General features: G+C 44.7%; 1 protein-coding gene across 1 annotated transcript in view; it reads left to right on the forward strand.

Moving 5' to 3' along the window:
* The window catches only part of EXPH5 (exophilin 5), a 139335-nt gene that overhangs the window by 71042 nt on the left and 47200 nt on the right, over nt 1–21093 (forward strand). The window contains exon 2 of the mRNA XM_040340570.1: nt 7343–7503. Coding sequence (XP_040196504.1) covers nt 7343–7503 — 161 coding nt within the window. The remainder of the gene's footprint in view (nt 1–7342; nt 7504–21093) is intronic.

Here is a 21093-nt window from a genome sequence, read left to right on the forward strand (position 1 = left end):
CCTTTGAGGGCAGCCACAATGCTGAATTGAGTGACACCCTTGTTCTATCTAGTACAATGGAATGCTAAAGGAAACCTACACTGCAATAAATATGTAGGCTGCCATTGCTAACCTGCTAAAAATACTATTCCTCTGTCTCCAGCTGCCATATTTTCTGAGTCATTGAGCAAGTACAAGCATGCATGTCAGGAGGGGCATCAGAATTCCTGATCTGCAGAGTTTTCCAGTCAGTGAAAGTATTGAAGCCATTGGATCGACATTATAGCCAGGCATCCAGAATTTAAGTAGAAAAGCAATTTCAACATTTAAAGGAGATCAGTGGATGGATGATGCCCATCAGTAGCGGTGTGTCCATTAAGAATGGATAGATTCATGCATTGCATGAATCTATCCATTCATGACCGCTGTAGCCATCCCCTACTCAGGAGTCCGGCCCCTTTTCGGACACTGTGCGCCTAAATTCCAGCGGCAGGGTGTGTTTTTTTTTTTAAGCACCTGATTAGAGCCATAGGCTTTAATGAGCTTCAAAAAAGGTGGACTGCGAGCACAGAGCGTTGCTTTCGCTGTCCATCCGGGTGTGTTAGAAAAGCAAATTTATATTTGCTTTTCTACCACTGAGCCGCCTCTCAATCAGGAGGAGCAGATCTAATACCCGTCACCTGATTGGCTGAAGGCACAGGAGCCCTGATTGGGCGCCTAACGGAAAGGAAGAAGACACACATGGGAGGACAGAGAACCATGGAGGACATGGGAGCTCGCCGCCATCACTCGTTGCTTGACCCGCCACCAGGATGGGGTAAGTACCGTACTTATCGGGGTATAGCGCGCTCCCGCGTATAGCGCGCACCCCTAAAGTTTCCCCGAATTCCTGTGGAAACAAGTTTTTTTTGTACTTACAGTTTTGGTGTCTTGCGCAGCGTCCATCGGCGGCCTCGTCGGGTCCGGCGTCCGTCTGCAGCTTCGGGTGTCCTCTTCGTCGGGTCCGGCGTCCTTCTGCGGCGTCCTCGCGTCCTCCACGCTCGTTTCCCGCGCCGAGTTTGAATACTGCGCCGACATATACAGAGCGCAGTACACTCGTGTATTGTCAGGCAGGCTCGGCTACTCTCGCGCTGACGTCCTGTACTTCCAGGACGTCAGCGCGAGAGGACCCAAGACTGCCCGACAATACACAAGTGTACTGCGCTCGATATATGTCGGCGCAGTATTCAAACTCGGCGCGGGTATTGGCGTATACCGCACACCCACGATTTTGCCCTGATTTTCAGGGCAAAAAAGTGCGCGGTATGCGCCGATAAATACGGTATGTGCCGGACAGACAGCGAGCGGGGGGGGGGGGTCACAGAGGCTGCATATGATGGGCACAGTGGTTGCATTTTTTGGGCACAGTGGCTGCATTTTATGGACACAGGCTGTGCATTTCATGGGCACACTGGCTGCAATTTATGGCACAGTGGGGCTGCAATTGATGTTTTTTTTTTCAGTATTTTTCTGTTTGTTTGGGCCCCCACAAAAAAAAAAAAAATTGAGCACCAGCCACCACTGATGCCCATATAAAACATGAGAAAATGTTTATGTACTGCTTTTATTTTTGGCCAGACATAAATCTGACGCCACCAATATTGTATAAAGTGTTCCCGGAATGACATCTGTTGCCAGGAACATTTTAACCAGACGTAAGGGATATGCGCACCTTGATGTGGAATTTTTTTTTTTGATGATATATATATATATATACCTGAACAAATCTGGCAGCTCCTTTTTTAATTTTCAGATAACACAGTCTAATTTGAATGGAGGGAAGGCGATGTAAGAGTTTTATGTTATGTATAAAGACAGGACAATGTGCTGTGCTGTTTGGTTTGGCTCTGCACCACTGGTAAGAAAGGTGAGCAGTATGCCAGATCTGTCATGCTTCCTGCCCAGGAAGTCTCTTTCCTATCAGAGATTCCTCTAATAAACCTCTCATTCTTTAGGGCACTTCTTTTTTTTATTATTATTATTATTATTACTTTTTACGACCAAGCAGAAGGCTGTTTGTCATTTTTATGTGAATTGTTTGAGTCTACAATTTGATTTTAAAATACTTTATTCCAATATTTTTGACACCTGCCTTACTTGACTCCAATGCAAAGCCCCCCCCCCCCTTTTTTTTCAATGACTGACTTGAATTTCAAATAAACCAGGGGCTTGTTTACACAGATAGATAAGGATGGAACAGTTAAGCCTAGTACACACCACTAGCTGTACTAACAATCGGATGTTAGTACATTGATCTTTCCTGCTGTTCTATTGTGTTCTTACAAGGGGTGGCCCCCCTGCCAGAACACTCCGGTCAGCGCTCTCAGCCATTGGTTGAGAGCGCCAATTGTGAGCCAGACGGCTGCTGGTTTTCCAGCATGTACATCTGACAGAAGCCAGCCATGCATCTGCCTTCTGTCGAACCGGCTGTCATATACACAGGCCGAATGTCAAGCGTTTTTATTGTGTACTAGGCTTTAATCTTCAAGGAGCTGTTATGCTGCCTCCTCAATTTTTGTTTTAACCCCTAAAAACCCACACCACCATGTTGTGGATGAAATGCATGCAGTTGCAGCATGGCCCCATGCAGTTGAATGGGTTGCATAACTCCCAACCATCCCTGATTTTGAGGGACTGTCCCTGATTTGGAGCAATGTCCCTCTTTGCCTCATTCTCCTCATTTGTCCCTCATTTTGGTCTGATCTATATAGTTGTATATAAAATGCACTTTTTATCTATCAAAAAGTGTTTTCCAGCACTAAACATTTCATCCAACTTATAAATTGTTGCATTTGTAAATACCAAACGCTAATATAAAGGAATAGTAGTGGTTAAAAAAAGCACTGGTGGGTTTAACCAATCTTGTTTTTTTGTGCGAGTCTCCTTTAAGGGGGCGTGACGAGGGGTGTGTCCTATGCCTGCATGCTTTTGCTGATAGGTGTCCCTCATTCCCAGCTCAAAAAGTTGGGAGGTATGGGGTTGCATTCAGCAGATGGTAAAGCTCGCCAAACGTGATTGGGAAATCATTTTTGCTACACCATAAAGCAAAGCATCAGGGCTGTGGCATGTGTACAACCCTGTTCTCTGGCTGTGCAGCTTGAGGGGGAGTGGTTAAAGGGCGGTAAAAATTCCACTGCTGGGTAGAAGGAAAGAAAATCAAATGATTCCGCCAGCAGCACAGTCAGTGCCCTCGCAGCGCTATTATGTTCTGCCAGTGGGGGGCAGCGCAGGGAACCTTTCCGGCCGGGAGAATACAAGTTTTACTGCTAGCAGTTATAGCCACCAGCAGTAATCGCATGTAATAATAATAATAATAATAATGGGTACAATCAGCCTGTCCATACACAGATCGAAGTTTGGCCGGTCACCACTGAACTGGCTTAAAATCCTTTTGGGTATAGCCGGCTATAGTCCCCAGTACAGAAAAGGAGCTGTGAGATCCAACTCATCAGTACCCAGTGTGACAGGAAGTCGGGTAAATCTGTGGGTGTTGTCCCAGACGGGACATACATTTCTGCCTTGTTAGACAATACACCAATCATTATTAGGCGTCGGCTGCGAGAAATAGCCAGGAAAGGTTGGAGGCCGTTGGAAGACTCCAGCTGTTCAGAGTGAGGCAATTAAGGCCTCTATAAGAAGTCCAGAGGGTTACCACTAATTGGCTGCATCACTCCTAAGGCTGTGTGAGTAGGAGAGCAGTGCCAGAAGGTCTTCTGTGAAGGTGAGAAGAGGATTGATTTTTTCTGTGTGATAAAAATCAAAAGACTATTGTTTTGTGCTGTATGACCAGCACTGTCTACCCAGCAGTAGGCTGTGTTAGTCTTAATAGATAGGTTCCTGTGTGGAAGGTAGACGCCCAGAGTGGCTAGGATTTATTTTGTTTGTTTTTGTTTATGCTGTTTGGATGCTTGCAATTGTTTTCCAGCAAGATGGAAAAATAAACCAGAAACTTTGTTTTCAACCGTCTTCGACTGCCAGTCTGTATAAATTCAGTGTGTGGTGAACCCAACCAAGGGGTCACACACCCCGCTACTGAGCTAACCCCTCACACCAGCTAAAACAATGGTATGGTCTACTACACATTCTACCTGTGTCTGATAGAAGAGAAAATATAATGATTAGCAGTGCTAAGAAACACATTAACCACAAAGACGTCTTTCCTGGATGTGCTAGAAGAGCTCAGTTCTGAAAGGCAAAACATAAAGTACTTTTACTGAAAAGCCATTTGTGTGCAGACAGTTCCTACTCGGCGTTTGGCTCAGTCTGGGCATTCACGTGTGACTGTCATGTTGAACACACCCACAAAGTGGTGACTGAATAGAGCTCGACGGCCAAGTGCACACGTCTGCCATTCACTTCCTTTACGCTAAAGGATTTATTCCGTTTGTTTAGGGATCACAGCCATTGCTATTTCACACACAGCTGCAGGTAAAACGTTGCATGTATTATTTTTTTTATAAAAAAATTATTAAAATTGGGTCTTTTTTGAACTGCATAAAATACATTTGCTTCATTTTAGTTTGCAATCAAATTAGTAAAAGTTTTTTTCCAATTGGTTGCAATGGCTTTTTTGTGTTTTTAAAATATAATATTTTAGTACAGAACTTTTTTTTTATTTTTTTTATTTTACAAAAGGAATGCAAATGGTTTCTTAAACATTTTTAGTTCATAATTCTAATGCCGCGTACACTACACACGGGCGTTTTTCGGCATGAAAAAAAAACGTTTTTTTTTAAATGATCGTGTGTGGGCTTCACATCGTTTTTCGGCTTGTGAAAAACGACAAAAACAATTCAAACATGCTGCATTTTTTGTCGTTTTTCGTGATGTAAAAAATGATTGTGTGTGGGCAAAAACAACGTTTTAAACCCGCGCATGCCCAAAAGCAAGTTATGAGATGGGAGCGCTCGTTCTGGTAAAACTACCGTTCATAATGGAGTAAGCACATTCATCACGCTGTAACAGACAAAAAAGCGCAAATCGTCTTTTGCTAACAAGGAATCCGCTAAAAGCAGGCCAAAGGCGAATAGAACTTTCCCTTTAGAGTTCCGTCGTACGTATTGTACGTCACCGCGCTTTGTTCATCATTTTTCCAAAACGATGGTGTGTGGGCAACGTCGTTTTTAATGATGAAGTTGAAAAAAAATATTTTTTTTTTCATGCCAAAAAACGACCGTGTGTACGCGGCATTAGATTTAGCATAACCCCATAAATTTCTTTATTCTTAACGGGGCTTTTTTCCATTGAGAATAAGTGACTCTGCCTCTACCCACCTCCGTGCACCATTCCTTGGTTCCACCCCTTACCCACCTCCGTGCACTGTTCCTTGGTTCCACCCATTACCCACCTCTGTGCACCATTCCTTGGTTCTACCCCTTACCCACCTCCGTGCACCATTACTTGGTTCCACCCCTTACCCACCTCCGTGCACCATTCCTTGGTTCCACCCCTTACCCACCTCTGTGCACCATTCCTTGGTTCCACCCCTTACCCACCTCTGTGCACCATTCCTTGGTTCCACCCCTTACCCACCTCTGTGCACCATTCCTTGGTTCCACCCCTTACCCACCTCCGTGCACCATTCCTTGGTTCCACCCCTTGCCCACCTTTGTGCACCATCCCTTGGTTCCACCCCTTACCCACCTCTGTGCACCATTCCTTGGTTCCACTCCTTATCCACCTCTGTGGACCATTCCTTGGTTCCACCCCTTACCCACCTCTGTGCACCATTCCTTGTTTCCACCCCTTACCCACCTCCGTGCACCATTCCTTGGTTCTACCCCTTACCCACCTCCGTGCACCATTCCTTGGTTCTACCCCTTACCCACCTCTGTGCACCATTCCTTGGTTCCACCCCTTACCCACCTCCGTGCACCATTCCTTGGTTCTACCCCTTACCCACCTCCGTGCACCATTCCATGGTTCCACCCCTTACCCACCTCTGTGCACCATTCCTTGGTTCTACCCCTTACCCACCTCCGTGCACCATTCCATGGTTCCACCCCTTACCCACCTCCGTGCACAATCCCTTGGTTCCACCCCTTACCCACCTCCCATTACCACCCCTTTTATAGAATGCAGAACCAAGTATCATTTTGTGGTGCTAAGTATTTTGTATGGAATTTGTTAGTGATAACAAGAAAGGCAGTATAACAGATCTAGCAACAATGGACACTCCGCCACAATAGATCAATCCCAGCAACAATGGACTCCCAACAGCCAGTATCAAAAACCCTGCAGCAGCCAGCAACATTGTACCCATCCCTCAACAGTAGATCCCTCCCGGCAATTATTGACCCCCTGCAACATAAGACCCACCCTCAGCAACAATAGACCCCCGTGCAAAAACAGATCCCCCCCTTCCAGCAACAATAGATTCCCCAGCAGCCAGCAACAAAGGCCCCTTCCTCAACAGTAGATCCCTCTCGGCCATGATTGACCCCCCCAGCAACAATGGACCCCTCTGCAAAAATAGATCCCCCTCCAGCAACAATAGATTCCACATCAGCCAGTATTAATAGACCTTCCAGCAGCCAGCAACAAAGGCCCCTCCCTCAACCCTAGATCCCTCCCGGCAATGATTGACCCCCCCCCAGCAACAATAGACTTTCCTAGCAACAATGGACCCCTCTGCAAAAATAGGTCCCCCTCCAGCAACAATAGACCTTCCAGGAGCCAGATACAAAGGCCCCTCCCTCAACAGTAGATCCCTCCCAGCAACAATTGACCCCCCAGCAACAGTAGATCCCCACAAGCAACAGAAGACCTCCCCAACAACAATAGAACAGATTACCCAGCAGCCAGCATTAATTGACCCCCCACCCAGAACACTTCAGCACCCCATGCCTTTACATAGATTCAGTTCTGGAGATGCCGGAACTGTGTTCCCCTACCCCCCCCCCCCCCCCGTACAATATAGTATTTGATGAGCCTAAATACTCCCAATGAATAGCACAGAGCCTTAGAAATCAGTTCTGTAAACTTTGAAATGATCTGCCACAGTGACAGACGTGCCTCACACTAACCTATACAGCAGCTGCACCTCCCTGTGTACATGTTCCCTGTTGTCTCCCCCCATGGATCACCTAACTAGCATCACCCGTGTTATGTCACATGCCAGTCCCCTGCAACATCTGCAACCGTCCTCGTCCAACAGGAGTGTCACCTTCACAAGCTGTGCCAGTGACGTCACAAAACATCTGGTCCAACAGGTTTGTGTCTCTCGCGTCTGCAGAATGTCTAATTATTCTAATAAACATGCAGCATTGGGAGGAAAACTCTGACAGAGCGCAGTCGCTAGACAAACCCTCTTGTGTCTTTTCAGCAAACTCGAGACCTCCAAGCGAGATGTGAAATGGCTGCACGCCGTGTCTGGAGAGTGGTTCGAAGAGATCCAGAAAAAGAAGTTTAAGGATGACCCAGACGTCCGGAGTTTGGTGAGACCTCCCCTGACCTATCGCCTTAAGAAGAAAACCCCTAAGGGAGGTGAGTCGGAAAGGGAGGGTGGGTGGGTTCTCCTTCAATAACAAAGGGGAAGAAGAAGGACTTTCCCCAATTGTAAAGTAATCCACACACTTGTAATGATTGACATTCGTGTTGAGAGGTCTAGGATTTTCTCCAAAGAGAATTAGCTATAGGAGCGAAGAATTAAAATGTACCGATTCCCGGGGATAAGTACGTGATTTATTTATGTTTATGAAATCCTAAAGTTTTTAAGAACTGTAAGTTTATTTCCATTTTATGTTTATAACAATGCAAAAATTCCCCAGCACTCGGTGCAGCTAGTCAAAATATAATGAAACTTTCAGCATTTGAATAAATAAATAAAGACCTGTTAGGGACCTCTAACGAGGTTGGGGCTACCGGTAAGGTAAGTCTTCCTTCAATATACACAGTTACGAAAGTCAAATCCACTTTGCACTACAAGTGCAAACTACAAGTGCACTTGGAAATGCAGTCGCTGTAAATCTGAGGGGTATCCCTGAAATGAGGGGAAGCTCTGCTGATTTTATCATCCAGTCATGTGCAAGCTAAAATGCTGTTATTTATTTTCCTTGCATGTCCCCCCCCCCCCCCGGATCTACAGCGATTGCACTTCCCAGTTCACTTTGCACTTGTAGTTTGCACTTGTAGTGCAGAATGGATTTGCCTTTCATAAATTACTCCCTTTGTTATATTCTGAACATATTCCAGGTTGGTAGTTTTGAGTTGGGAACTGCACTTTGCAGAGGGATCTTGACACAGAAGGTTCACTTTACATGAATTTGAAAATTTAACAAAAAGGCCTCTGTATGGAAGCTAATTGATGAAACGTTTTCTTTTTGTAATTTAAGGATTTTAGGGCCAGATCCTCAAAAGGATACGCCGGCGTAACTGCTGTTACGCCGTCGTATCCCTGTTTCTAACTATGGAACTGATCCACAAAATCAGTTTTCCATAGTTAGGCAGAAGATCCGACATGTGTAAGGGACTTATGCCGCGTACAGACGGTCGTTTTCTGCGATGTAAAAAAACAACGTTTTCTGTGAAGTAAAAAACGACGTTTTTGAAACTTCAATTTTCAAAAACGATGTTGCCTACACACCATCGTTTCCTCACAATGCTCTAGCAAAGCGAGGTTACGTTCACCACGTTTTTCCATTGAAGCTCGCTTCATAACTAGCTTCTGGGCATGCGCGGGTGTAAAAACGTTGTTTGTAACGTCGTTTTTTGCTACACACGGTCAATTTCTGTGAAGTAAAAAAAGACGTTTTGAAAAACGACACATAAAATTGAAGCATGCTTCAATTTGTTTTGGTCGTTTTTCAGAAGACATAAAACTTTGTTTTCTCCCACACACGATCAATTAAATTGACGTTTTTAAAAACGTCGTTTTTTTACATCGCAGAAAACGACCGTCTGTACGCGGCATTACACTGCCGGATCTTAGGATGCAGTACCGCATCCGCCGCTGGGGGCATTTCGTGTCGGAATGCCGCCTCGGGTATGCAAATTAGCACTTACGGAGATCCACAAAGCTTTTACGCTTCGTTTTTTCTCCGTAAGTTTTAGTTTGCGAACGCAAAATTAGGGCTGCTTTTACAAAGTGTAAACTGTTTACACCATGTAAAAGCAGACCCTTGTGTCCAGCGACGCGATTTTTTTTTTTTTGTTTTGAATTTTTTTTTTTTCGCCGTATCTTTTTTGACCCGTCGCGATCCACAAAGCTCGGCGTAACGTAATTTCGCGCTACGCACGTCGGGAAAATGACGTCCCGAGCATGCGCAGTACGGCCGGCGCGGGAGCGCGCCTAATTTAAATGGGAATCGCCCCCTGTTGAAGAGGAACGCCTTGCGCCGGACGGATTTAAGTTACACCGCTCAAAATTTCTAGGTAAGTGCTTTGTGGATCGGGCACTTAGGTAGAAATTTTGCGGCGGTGTAACTTAAATGCCAAAAATTACGTTGCGCCGGGTTTTTGAGGATCTGGCCCTTATTTCCCACAATAGCAGAATAATACAAGTTTCTATATTAAACATGGGGTCATAATTAAAACTGTTCGATATGCCTTCAAGAAAAGAGGCATTGGCATTAAGTAAAGTGCAGAACGTGTGTGGTCAATGCCTGATAAGTTGCCTGAGTAACGAGATGGCTTTTTTCAGGCTTTTTATGCTGGCTATTTGGATTTAGTGTTGGGGAATTTTAGTGTTGTCCTTCCCACGTGCACCTTTCCCATGCTAGTTGTTAATTGATTTGTATGTCGGGCCACTTTTTTGTTTTGTTAGATTTATTTTTTACATACAGGTAGGTTATGGGGCACATTCTGTTGTACAAAACATGAACTGAGATATAGAACTGAACAATCAGTTGAAGACTTCCTGCAAGTAAATTATAGCTTGCAGAATGAGGTGCAAAGTACAGTGACCCATAGCTTATAATCAGCAGTCATAATGCTTTGCATATCCTCCAATGTTCTTTTTTTTTTTTTCTTTTTTTTTTTTTTTTTTGCCACTTCAGACTTCACCACAGCGAGAGACTTGCTCATGATTTTATTCATAATTCCGTCTCTACATCTGGTTTAGCATCATTTGTGGTGCATTTCTTATGCCAATTTTTATACTTGTTAATTTTATTTTATTTATTTGTTTGTTTTTGTATTATCATCTTTTTTTTTTTTTTTTTTTTTTTTTTCCCCGTTTAAAACTCACTCTTTTATAGTAAGTACGGAATTTTTTAAAAAGTTTTATCTGCGTGACAAAGAAATACCCAGCACCCCATCTCCCCCCTCCCCAACTAAATCCCCCCTCCCCCCCCTACCCACCCCCTCCCTTGACCATCCCACGACTCCACTATAAGAACTCCTTCCCTTAATTGAAAAATGCGTTCCTATTCCTCTCTCAGGTTTTCTGCGAACCTCCAGGACTTTTTAAATTCCAACCAGGGTACCCATATATCCTTTTCCCCTTCCTTGTATTTATAGCTCCCGTATTTTAATTTCTCTCTCCTATAAGTGTCCTCTACGGAGTCGATCCACTCCCACATTTGCGGACTTTTCGCGTCTCTCCATTTAATGGGGATCAATCGTTTCGCTGCGTTCAATAAATGAGGGGTCAGTGAACCCTTGTACTCCTTCTCTGGGATCTCCCCCCCATGAAAGAGAACTACCCATGGGTTATCTTCCACTTCTTTTTTTGTTATTATCTTTATCAGGGCCAAGATTTTTTTCCAATAAGCTTTAATTTTCAGGCAGTCCCACCATAGGTGTGCCATTGTTCCTCTTGACTCACATCCTCTCCAACATTTCTCTGACTCTCCCCCTCTGTATTTTGCCATTTTATCTGGGGTGGCGTACCACCTCGTCAAACATTTGAAGTTCATCTCGGCAGTTCTTACATCTACTGCTGAGGTGTGAGTCATTTTCAGGATTCTTCCTATGGTCGTTTTCCCCCTTGGGACCCCTAAGTCCGTTTCCCAATTTTGGATGTATTTTAGCGTGTCCAACTCTTCCGTTTTCTGCAAGTAATTATAGATTTTAGATATATTTCCCTTTGAGCTTTCAATACTACACAATTGTTCCAATAAGGTGTAATCCTCTTGTGACCTCAAAGGGTGTGGTAGGCGCTTGACGAATGACACTAACTGCAAGTATCTCCACTCGTCGAGCGCCCTTATTCCAATCCTATATTTAATATCGTGAAGTGTCCTAATTTTGCCATCTAGTGTTATATCTTTTAACTGTGTTCTATTTGTGATCCAATTTCCCCCTACTTCTTTTGTCCCTGGAATAAAGTATTCGTTTTCTTTTAAATCAATAAAGGGTGAGTTGAATTCTGTTTTTAATTGTTTGTGAAGTCTATCCCAGATCCTCCATGCATTATGAGTTATTGTGTGTGTTGAGGTGTGTAAGGATCTGTGTTGTGGTGGATTCCAAATTAATCTCCCTAACTGTGCCCTCGCTAATGTGCATTCGATATTTATCCATCTTTTGTCCTGGGATTCTTTAGCCCATTCTATAACCCTTGAGAGAACCGAAGCATTATAATACAATCTGATGTCGGGTACAGCTAAGCCTCCCTTTTTCTTGGCCCGTTTTAGAATTTGAGCAGACACCCTGTGTTTTTTATTATTCCAGATATAGTTCATTATGAGGGAGTTAATTATTTTAATAAATGACGGTGGAAGGTATATTGGGACCATTTGGAACTTGTATAGGATTTTTGGGATGAGAACCATTTTCACTACATTTATCCTCCCGAACCACGAAATAGGTCTATTGAATATGTTTTTAATTTCCCTTTTTATTTCGTTGAGCAGGGGGATAAAATTTATTCTATATATTTTCTTGATGGTATTTGCCAGTTTTATTCCCAAGTATTTTATTTCTTTTTGCCATTTAAAATTATATTTCTTCCGCAGATATTGTTCTTCTTCTTGAAGAATATTGATATTTAAGATCTCCGTCTTTTCTGTATTCATTTTGAAGTTTGACACCTCACCATATTGTTTTAAAGTAGCTATTAACTTCGGGAGAGTAACTCTTGGGCTACTTATATAAAACAAAATGTCGTCTGCGAAGGCAGATAATTTGTGCTCATCTTCTCCAACCTCTATTCCATATATTTCTGGATTTTGTCGGACCATTGCCAGCAGAGGTTCCAATGATAAGACAAAAAGAAGAGGGGACAGGGGACAGCCCTGCCTGGTTCCATTTCTCATCTCGAAGGGTGCGGATAAAGATCCATTGATCTTGATCCTAGCGCATGGGTGGAAATAGAGCGTTTTGATCCATTTGATCATCCTTGGACCAATTCCTATACATTCTAGTGTTTGTATCAGGAACCCCCAGTCTACCCTGTCAAACGCTTTTTCAGCGTCTACTGACAGGAATAGACCAGGGGTTCCTCTTTCTTTGATCTGCTCCATGAGAAGAAGTGCCCTGACCCCATTGTCCTTTCCCTCCCTCCCAGGTATGAAACCAACCTGGTCTGGGTGGACAATGGCAGTCATCACCCCCTTCATTCGTTCGGCCAAAATTTTTGCATACAGTTTAGTATCTGAATTCAGGAGTGAGATAGGTCGGAACCCTGAACAGTTCGTATTGTCCTTTCCCTCTTTTTTAATGACAGTGATCGTAGCTGTTAATGCCTCTCTACTCATCTCATAGTCTCGCCCCAACCCATTGAAATATTGACATAGTCTAGGGACTAAGATAGTACTAAACCTTTGTATGTAGGCCGACGTGAAGCCATCTGGTCCCGGGCTTTTCCCATTGGGAGTATTTTTTAAGACCTCACTTATCTCCTGTTCAGAAATACGTTCCTCCATTCTTTCCATCTCAAATTCTTCTATCCTAGGTAGATTAGTTTGTCGTAGTACTTCCTTGATCTTGTCCTGTTTTTCGGCAGGGTCCCTGATCTTCTGTTGGACATTGTATAATTTTTCGTAATAGCTTCTGAAGGATTCTGCTATTTTATTTGTCGCATATACTAAGTCCCCATCCCCATTCCTGATTTTTTCGATAAAATTCCTGGTTTTCTTTTTTCTTACCATTCTGGCCAAGTTTTTACTAGGTTTATTTCCCCAGACATATCTTTCACTCTCTATCCTGTCTATGAAATTCTTGGTTTCTTGCCCGGCCAGGGCTTTATATTCATCCCTTGTTAAAGTTAACTTGCGAAGAGTTTCCCTCTTTTGGCCCTGTAATTTATGTTCCTGTTCCAGCCTATATATCTCCTCTTTTAGTGTTTTTAATTTACTCCTTCTTATTTTATTTTTCTTTGCCCCTTCTGCAATAAATATCCCTCTTATATACGCTTTGTGGGCATCCCACAGAGTTGCTCCTGTAATTCCCTCCTTGTCATTCTCCCGAAAATACCACTCCAATTCTTTCTGTACTCTCTCGACCACAACCTCGTCTCTCAACAGACTTTCATCCAATCTCCATTCAGGTAGGATGCGTTTTTGTATGGATGTGCTTATTTTCATGGTTATAGGGGCGTGGTCTGATAGCGTTATGATTTCACAACTTGCTTCGACCACCCTCTCCAAAAGTCTATGATCTACGAGGACGTAGTCGATCCTCGAGTACGTCCCATGCACAGGGGAAAAAAACGTATAGTCTCGTGTCTTGGGGTTAAGGATTCGCCAGACATCCACCATTTGGTTTTGTATCATTAGTTTTTTCAGTAGCTTAAGGTGCTCACCGTTATTCCCCTGAGCATGGGACGTACTATCGAGGCTCGGGCACATACAGAAGTTAAAGTCCCCCATCAGCACCACATGTCCCTCTTCCAAATTTTTTAATTTTCTGAGGATTTTACTCATATATTTAGCCGAATTCACGTTGGGTGCATACACATTTGCCAGAGTGTAGTCCTCCTCTCCTAGTTTTATTTTCAAAAACAAGAATCTCCCCTCCGGATCATTCAATCTGTCCACCAGTGTGTATCTAACTCTTCTTGAAAATCCTATAGCAACCCCCCGAGATCTCGATGAGACTGTATCTCCATAATACCATACGGGATATTCAGATGAAAACAGCTTTATATTGGGCTCTAAGGTAATGTGGGTCTCTTGTAGGTAGGCAATGTCAACTTTATACTGCGTAAGTTCGGCAAGAATTTTATGTCTCTTAATATGGGAGTTTAATCCTTTTACATTATATGATAAGAACTTAATATCTGTCATTTATCTCTCTTTTTTTTTTTTTTTTTTTCTTTGAGTTTGAAAAGAATTCTTGTGGAGTCGTTCAGATGGTCCCCCTCCCATTACCCTCCCTTCCCCCACCTCCCTTGTCCCCCCCTCCCAATTCCCCATCCCCCCCTCCCCTCCCTGGCCCACTATTGGCCTGGGAGCCGCTGGTAGAAGACTCGTCATCTTCATCCTCGGCTCCTCTTTCGTGGTGGTGCTCAATGCACTCCATTGACTCCTCCTCCCTCTCCCTCCCCCCCCCGTTCAGCCCCCTGATATTCTAGGCTAACCCATGCCCCACTAGCCCACCCACTCCGGTAAATCTGGAACTATCAAGTCCATTTTTAAGCAGAAGTCTTTGAGTTCCTCCGGGAACCTAAGTCGTGCAGTTTTACCCCCCTTTATGCCTATAAGGCACGCCGGAAAGCCCCAATGATATTTTATGTTTTGTGCCCGCATCAGCTCTAAGAGGGGTTTCAGGTGTCTTCTCCTTTCTAGCGTTTCTTTCGACAAATCAGAAAATATCTGTAGTTCAGTCTCTCTATATTTCAGGGGGGGTTTCCCCCTAAGCCGTCCCCAAATTTCTGCTCTATCGATATAGTTCCTGAAACGTACTACTACATCCCTAGGACCAGATCTTTCTGTTTGTTGGGGGTTCCCGACTCTGTGGACTCTATCGATCTTGAGGGGCTTGGCTTCTACTGATCTCTCCAGCAGGGGATTAAAAATTGTGTTCATGATATCTCTGAGATCTTCATCCCTATCTTCTACCACCGATCTGATTCTGAGGTTCTGTCGCCTATTGCGATTCTCCTGGTCCTCGATCCTATATGCAGTCAATCGCTGATTTTCGGTCAGGGCCTTTACTTGCTTTTTCAGGGAGTTAATTTCCTGGTCCTGTTCTTCTATTCTCCTTTCCGTCTCGACCACTCTTTCGCGCAGTCCTCCGAGATCTATTCTTACCTTGTTAATTTCTGTCTTTATAATATTTTCCATGACGTTTTCCATCCTCTGCAACATTGCGCTCATCTCTGCCTTTGTAGGGGGATGTGTATCTTGGGCTAGCTCCTCTGCAATTGTTTGCTCTTGTTCGCTTTCTAGTGTCGTTTCACTTCTAGAGCTCTCCGCACTATCTACCCCTTTCTTTTTGTCGCTCTTCTTCTTTTCAGTCTTCTTTGCGAGTCCTGGACTTTTAAGGGTCCCTTCTTGAGTCATATATTGCTGAATGGAGCTATTCCCCGAATTATTCTTAGTTGGTTTAGTAGTACCACCTCTCGTAGCTTTATTCATTTTATTGGAGGGTCTTATTCTCTTCCCCAGTTTAAAAGCAGCAACAAGAGAGAGGTCCGTAAATAGGGGCCTATGAAAGGGGGGACCCCAGTGCGGAGGTGTCACCACTGCCAGTCTACCTCTCTCCTCTTCCCCTCTCTCCTTCCCCCTCCTTCCTTCCCTTTCCCAATCTACCGTTTATTTCTTATACTCGGCCTTGGTGGTCACTCCCCACGACACTATCTCTTCCTTTCTCGCTTTATCCTCCTCTCCCCTCACTCCCTACAATCTAGCAGAATCTATTTTCGTTACTCAGCTCTACTATACTTATGGAGTTTGACACTTCAGTGACCGATTAGGCTGGTCAGTCTGTGGGGAGAGGATTGAAGAGCAACGGGGAAAAAAAGAAAGGGCCCCCTAAAAAAAAAAAGGCAGGGAGAAGAAGGAGAATAAAAGAAACATAACAACCAGGAAAAAGTCAGTGAAGAGGCGCCAATGAAAGAGAGAACCCGGAGCGGGGCTGCCTCCACTGCCAATCCGACCCTTTTTACCAATCCGGTTCTATCTGTGACTAACAATGGCTATTATGGTCAGGCCAGCCGTATCTTCCAGCTTGTCCTCTTATGCGGGGGGTACCAGCGGTGTAGTTTAGGGATTTGACCCCGGTATTTTCCTCCTTGCACAGAGTTGTCAAACCAAACAGGTAATTTACTGATATAGACCGACCGCCTTTAAATCTTACATCAAATGTATCCTGCCTGGTTATGTAATTATAACCATTAGGCCGTTATTACTTCGGGGACAGAGTACAGCATGTTCGCCCGCATCTCCCAGCCCAGAATATCTACGCTGGGACAACCACTACAAATGTCCTGTGAGATTTCCTACAGATTTGTACGGTAACTGTACAGTATATGAGGGTTTTGCGATCCTTAATCAGTTAATCAGTTGAGGCTTTATACCGGTTTATCTCTCTCCCTTTTTGATCCTTGCTTTGCATCACAGTCCAGGCTTACTTATCAAAGCTCCCAAGATCTAGGCAAATAATGCGTTATATCACAGCCCCGACTTCTTTATCAGTACTGACACAATGTAAGTATTGCATTATAACACAGTCCCGCTTACTTTTATCAGTAATCCCACATTCAAGGTAAGTATTGTGTTTAAATCACAGTCCATCAGTATTCCCCTTATCAAGGCAAGTATTGTATTGTATCATAGACCAGGCTTACTCATCAGTATTCCCAACATCAAGGCAGGTAATATATATATGTTATGTAGAATTTTTTTTTTTTTTTTTTTTTTTTTTTTTAGATCACCAAAACCGTCAGGGGGGGAGGGGGGGGGGGGGTCGGGACGGCGCCCGGTCCGCTCGGCTCAAATGAGCGTCTCACCCAACCTCGGGACCATTCGCAGACCCGCAGCAGCTGCTCCCTCTCTTCACATCTGATCACCCGACGCTTCCATCCGTCGGGTGTCTGTTGAGTCCCGAGTCCCGTCGGAGAGTTTGGGTCACGCTGAGCGGGACTGAGCAGGGCACCGACTCCGGTCTCCGGGGTGTCAGCCTCACAAGCTGGCTTCCACCGGACCAGCGCTGGCTCCGTCGGATCCCTGCCACTCGCTGCCTCGGGCCATGGAGCGCTCCGGCACCTCCCACCTCACGCACGTCACGTCCTCATCACGTTCTCCTCCAATGTTCTCATTGCTTTGCACAATAAGCTTGCAGATCCCTGCAAAGCTGAAGAATTACGTACATAATTACGTATTTGTTTTTTTTTTTACTTTTAGTTCCCTTTTAACATTTCATAAACAATGTAGGATATTTGTATTTCATCTATAGTATTTACAGAGTATACAGGACAGTGACACATTGCTCTGCATTGTTCGGTTCTTTATCCAATACACCAGGGGTATGCAATTAGCGGACCTCCAGCTGTTGCAGAACTACAAGTCCCATGAGGCATAGCAAGACAGCCACAGCCACAAGCATGACACCAAGAGTCAGAGGCATGATGGGACTTGTAGTTTTGCAACAGCTGGAGGTCCGCTAATTGCATATCACTGCAATACACCTTCAGGTGTGTGACAATGAGTACAGTATTTGGTGCTTTTTGCTGATGGCTTGGTTAGCTGTATGACCAGGTGGGCGATTGTTTCATAAGGCCTCTTTTTCTTTGTTTTGTTTTTTAATACTTTTTCTTTTAAAAGAAAACACATGGAGAATACAGAAACCATTGGACATACAAGTCCAGAAAACGAACACATATATAAATGAGACCCGGGACTAGGGAGATACTAGCAGGTCAAGGAGGCATATACATATGGAAAAGGGTAGCCTAGTCTGGTTGCTTAAAGAGGCTATGCACCCTGTTTAGTATTTTACCTGCATAAAAGAAAGAGCGCCAAAGAAAAAAGTAACTTAAAAAAAAAAGGGGGCGATTAAGGGAAGGAACAGGGCAGAGAAACGAGGGAACCGCTCACTCCACTGCCCCCACCCAGAACAGGAAAGAAGCAGTGCCACTTCCAGCTTGGAAGAACCATTTTTTAAGGATTCTTTCCCAAAGGCTTTGGCCACCAGGTCCTCCAGCTCATTAATTTCCTTCACTTTTTTGTAACCAAACGGCTATAGATGGTTACTGTGTCTGTTTCCAAAAGAGGGGAAATCCTAGTGATAGGACAGAGTGCCTAAAGGCCCTACCAGAAAAACAGTGGTGATGCCAGGGCTGTCTTTTCCATTGGGCACGCTGGGAAGTTGCCCGGGGGCCCCACTTGCCTGGGGGGCCCCCATCGGCTGCCCAGCGACCCCAGTAAAAAATTGTGGAGAGCAGCGGGTCAGAACTGTAGAACTGTATCATGTCTACAGTCTCTGAGGAAGAGTCTGAAGAGGAGTCAAGAGTGGGATCGCCGCCGGGATGGGGGTCACGGGAGAAGTCAGACATGAGGAGACAGTAGGATAAAACCAGAGCAGTCAAGCTGGAGCCATCTGACTGAGCCATGCATGTTGCACCTGAGAGGAGGTCAGTGATAGCGCCGCCAGGCCAGTCTAAGGGGCGGGTGGTTGCTGATGTATTTTCTCTACGGAAGGTGGTCTCTGGTCACCAGAGTGCCCCACACATCAGAGTTCCTGGTGTTCCCCTTTACATCCGAGTCTGCAGGATTCCCCCTTACAGTGCAAGGACCCTGATGTAAGTGGGAACTCTGATGTAAAGAGAAAGCAGTGAACTCTGATATAAGGTGGTCTCTGGTCACCAGAGTCCCCCTCCACATCAGAGTTCCCCCTTACATCATGATCTGCAGCGTTTCCCTTTACATAAGAGTTCCCTTTCACTGTAAGGGGGAATCCTGCAGACTCTGATGTAAGAGGAAACTCTGAGCAGGCTGGGTTATAGTAACCTAACCTTCATGTCAATGAAGAAATTTGTAAAACTGTAATTTTAGGTACTTTTTTTTTGCAGTGCCAGTAAAAAAAATGTGGTTCTGCCAGTAAATTTCATGATTTTTGTCAGTAAATTCTTGTGCACGATTGTGTAGACAGGGCCCCAGTGCACTGTATTGCCCGGGGGCCTATAATGCTCTTAAGATGCCACTGGGTGGTGCAGAAGGGAAAAGTGCAGGATCTCTCGGTAGATCGTAGTCCGTGAATCGTTGGGTTATGCAATGTATGTATGTCTGTCTAATATGACTGCAGGTGACTGTGCACAAGCAGACGATATGGAGAAGGGAACCCATCTCCTCCCCACACCTCCAGCACAAGTCCGAGCAATCTGGAAAAATCTTATGAAGCTTGGCAGGTGTGTGACACCATTGGGTCAGCACCTTGAAACCTGATTTATTTTTATTTTTAAATGGTTAACAGACACCAACATTAATAATGCTTTGTTGGGGTTCTCAAAAGGAACCATTAATGACGGCAGTATGGGAGATATTACAGACCTATTTCTGAAGGTATATAAATACCGCACTGTCATCCTTATCCTTCTGACTTTGAACAAGCATGGGCATATCCAGTGTCTACACTTTACTGCCTTCCATTTCCTTCTAGGTCAGTAACTCACTAAGTAGTGAGATAAGGATAAAGCTGACCACAGGGGAGGCGGCTCTGTCAGCAGTTCTCAAAAATCCTATCTCCATCCAGTGCTCAGACTGTTAGGCTGTTGATGTCTCTGTGTGACGTGAATCACTGGAGGAACAGTCGTCACTCAGGATAACCTCAACTAGCAGTCTTCCTTTATTGAAATAACATGACCATGATTAAGACGGACAAAATGCGTTGGCTGTTTTACAGCTGTTATGCATAGTTAGTGTGGTTGAACAAAGAGAGTCCATCTAGTTCAACCAATAAAAGGGAGGGAAAAAAATTCATACAATCCCATATACACAATCCTATACCCACAGTTGATCAAGAGGAAGGAAAAAAACAGCAAAGCATGATCCAATTTGCTCCAGCAGGGGAAAAGATTTCTTTTCTGATCCCCCAAGAGGCAATTGGATATTCCCTGGATCAACTTTACCTATAACTGTTCGTATCCAGTTCTATTATTATATGTTTAGGAAAGAATCCAGGCCTTTTTAAAGCAATCTACTGAGCTGAGGGAGTCTATTCCACATTTTCACAACTCTTACTGTGAAGAAACCTTTCCCTATTAGGAGATTAACTCTCTTTTTTCTATAGGCCTGTAGCGCCCTGCTCCTGTTGGGTAGGCGCTATTTGTAAATTTAAGTTATCTGAGCCGTAGTTTAGCTTAGAATGATTATGTCAAACTATTGGTTTCTGTTCCAGTTCAGCTGCATTGCACATTTTCCACTTGACTGTGGGTGTCCCAGTCACCACGGGTCAAGGTTGGAAACGCAGCGGGTTGGGTGCATTGAGTATTCTTTGCCCAGAAGCAGCCCAGAAGACGTGGTTCCTTCCGCTGTGCGTTCTGGGAGAGGCTACTTTAGGGACAGACACTGTTTTGACAGGGTCTTCCGATCCTGACCTGATGGCCCTCCTGGCCAGGGATGTGCCTGCTGGCCCGAGGCTCCACTACTGAGGAGTTTCTGGGGCCTACTGGTTCAGGGGTGGTCCTGGGCTGTCTTGCCTGTGGGAAGAAGCTGAGCAATTGAGGACTCAATTGGAGGATGCATCCTGGCCAATCTACCTCACAGTGCTGCTGGCTGGTTGAAAGATCCTGGTACTGTGTAGCTGTGTCTTTGGAACTAAAGCAAAGTGTGTGTGTGGTTACATGGCCCTGTGGCAGAGGACTGTGCAACGACTCGACGGCACTCATCAAGTCTGTGGCAGAGACTTTTGAACGAGCTCCGCACCGGCTGCTAGGTCAGTGAGAGAGGCCTATCCAGTGATTGCTGAATCCAGTGTGGAAACGGTTTGTCCTCTGGATCCAAAAACGTACCCATGATCCGCAAAGCAAGTTACCTGAATCTCCCCGAACCCTCCATCCCTCTGACTGAGTTTGTTTAATAAAACCTTGGAAGAAAAGGAGACTAAGTGTTGGTGCAGACATTTGTGAATAACTCTTCAAGGAGGACCCCTAAGGCCTCGTACAGACGACGGAACATGTCTGCTGAAACTGGTCCGCGGACCAGTTTCAGCAGACATGTTCGGTCGTCTGTACGGCCGAGCGGACAGGTTTCCAGC

Source organism: Rana temporaria, chromosome 2, assembly GCF_905171775.1.
Source record: "Rana temporaria chromosome 2, aRanTem1.1, whole genome shotgun sequence".
NCBI classification, from domain to species: Eukaryota; Metazoa; Chordata; class Amphibia; order Anura; family Ranidae; genus Rana; species Rana temporaria.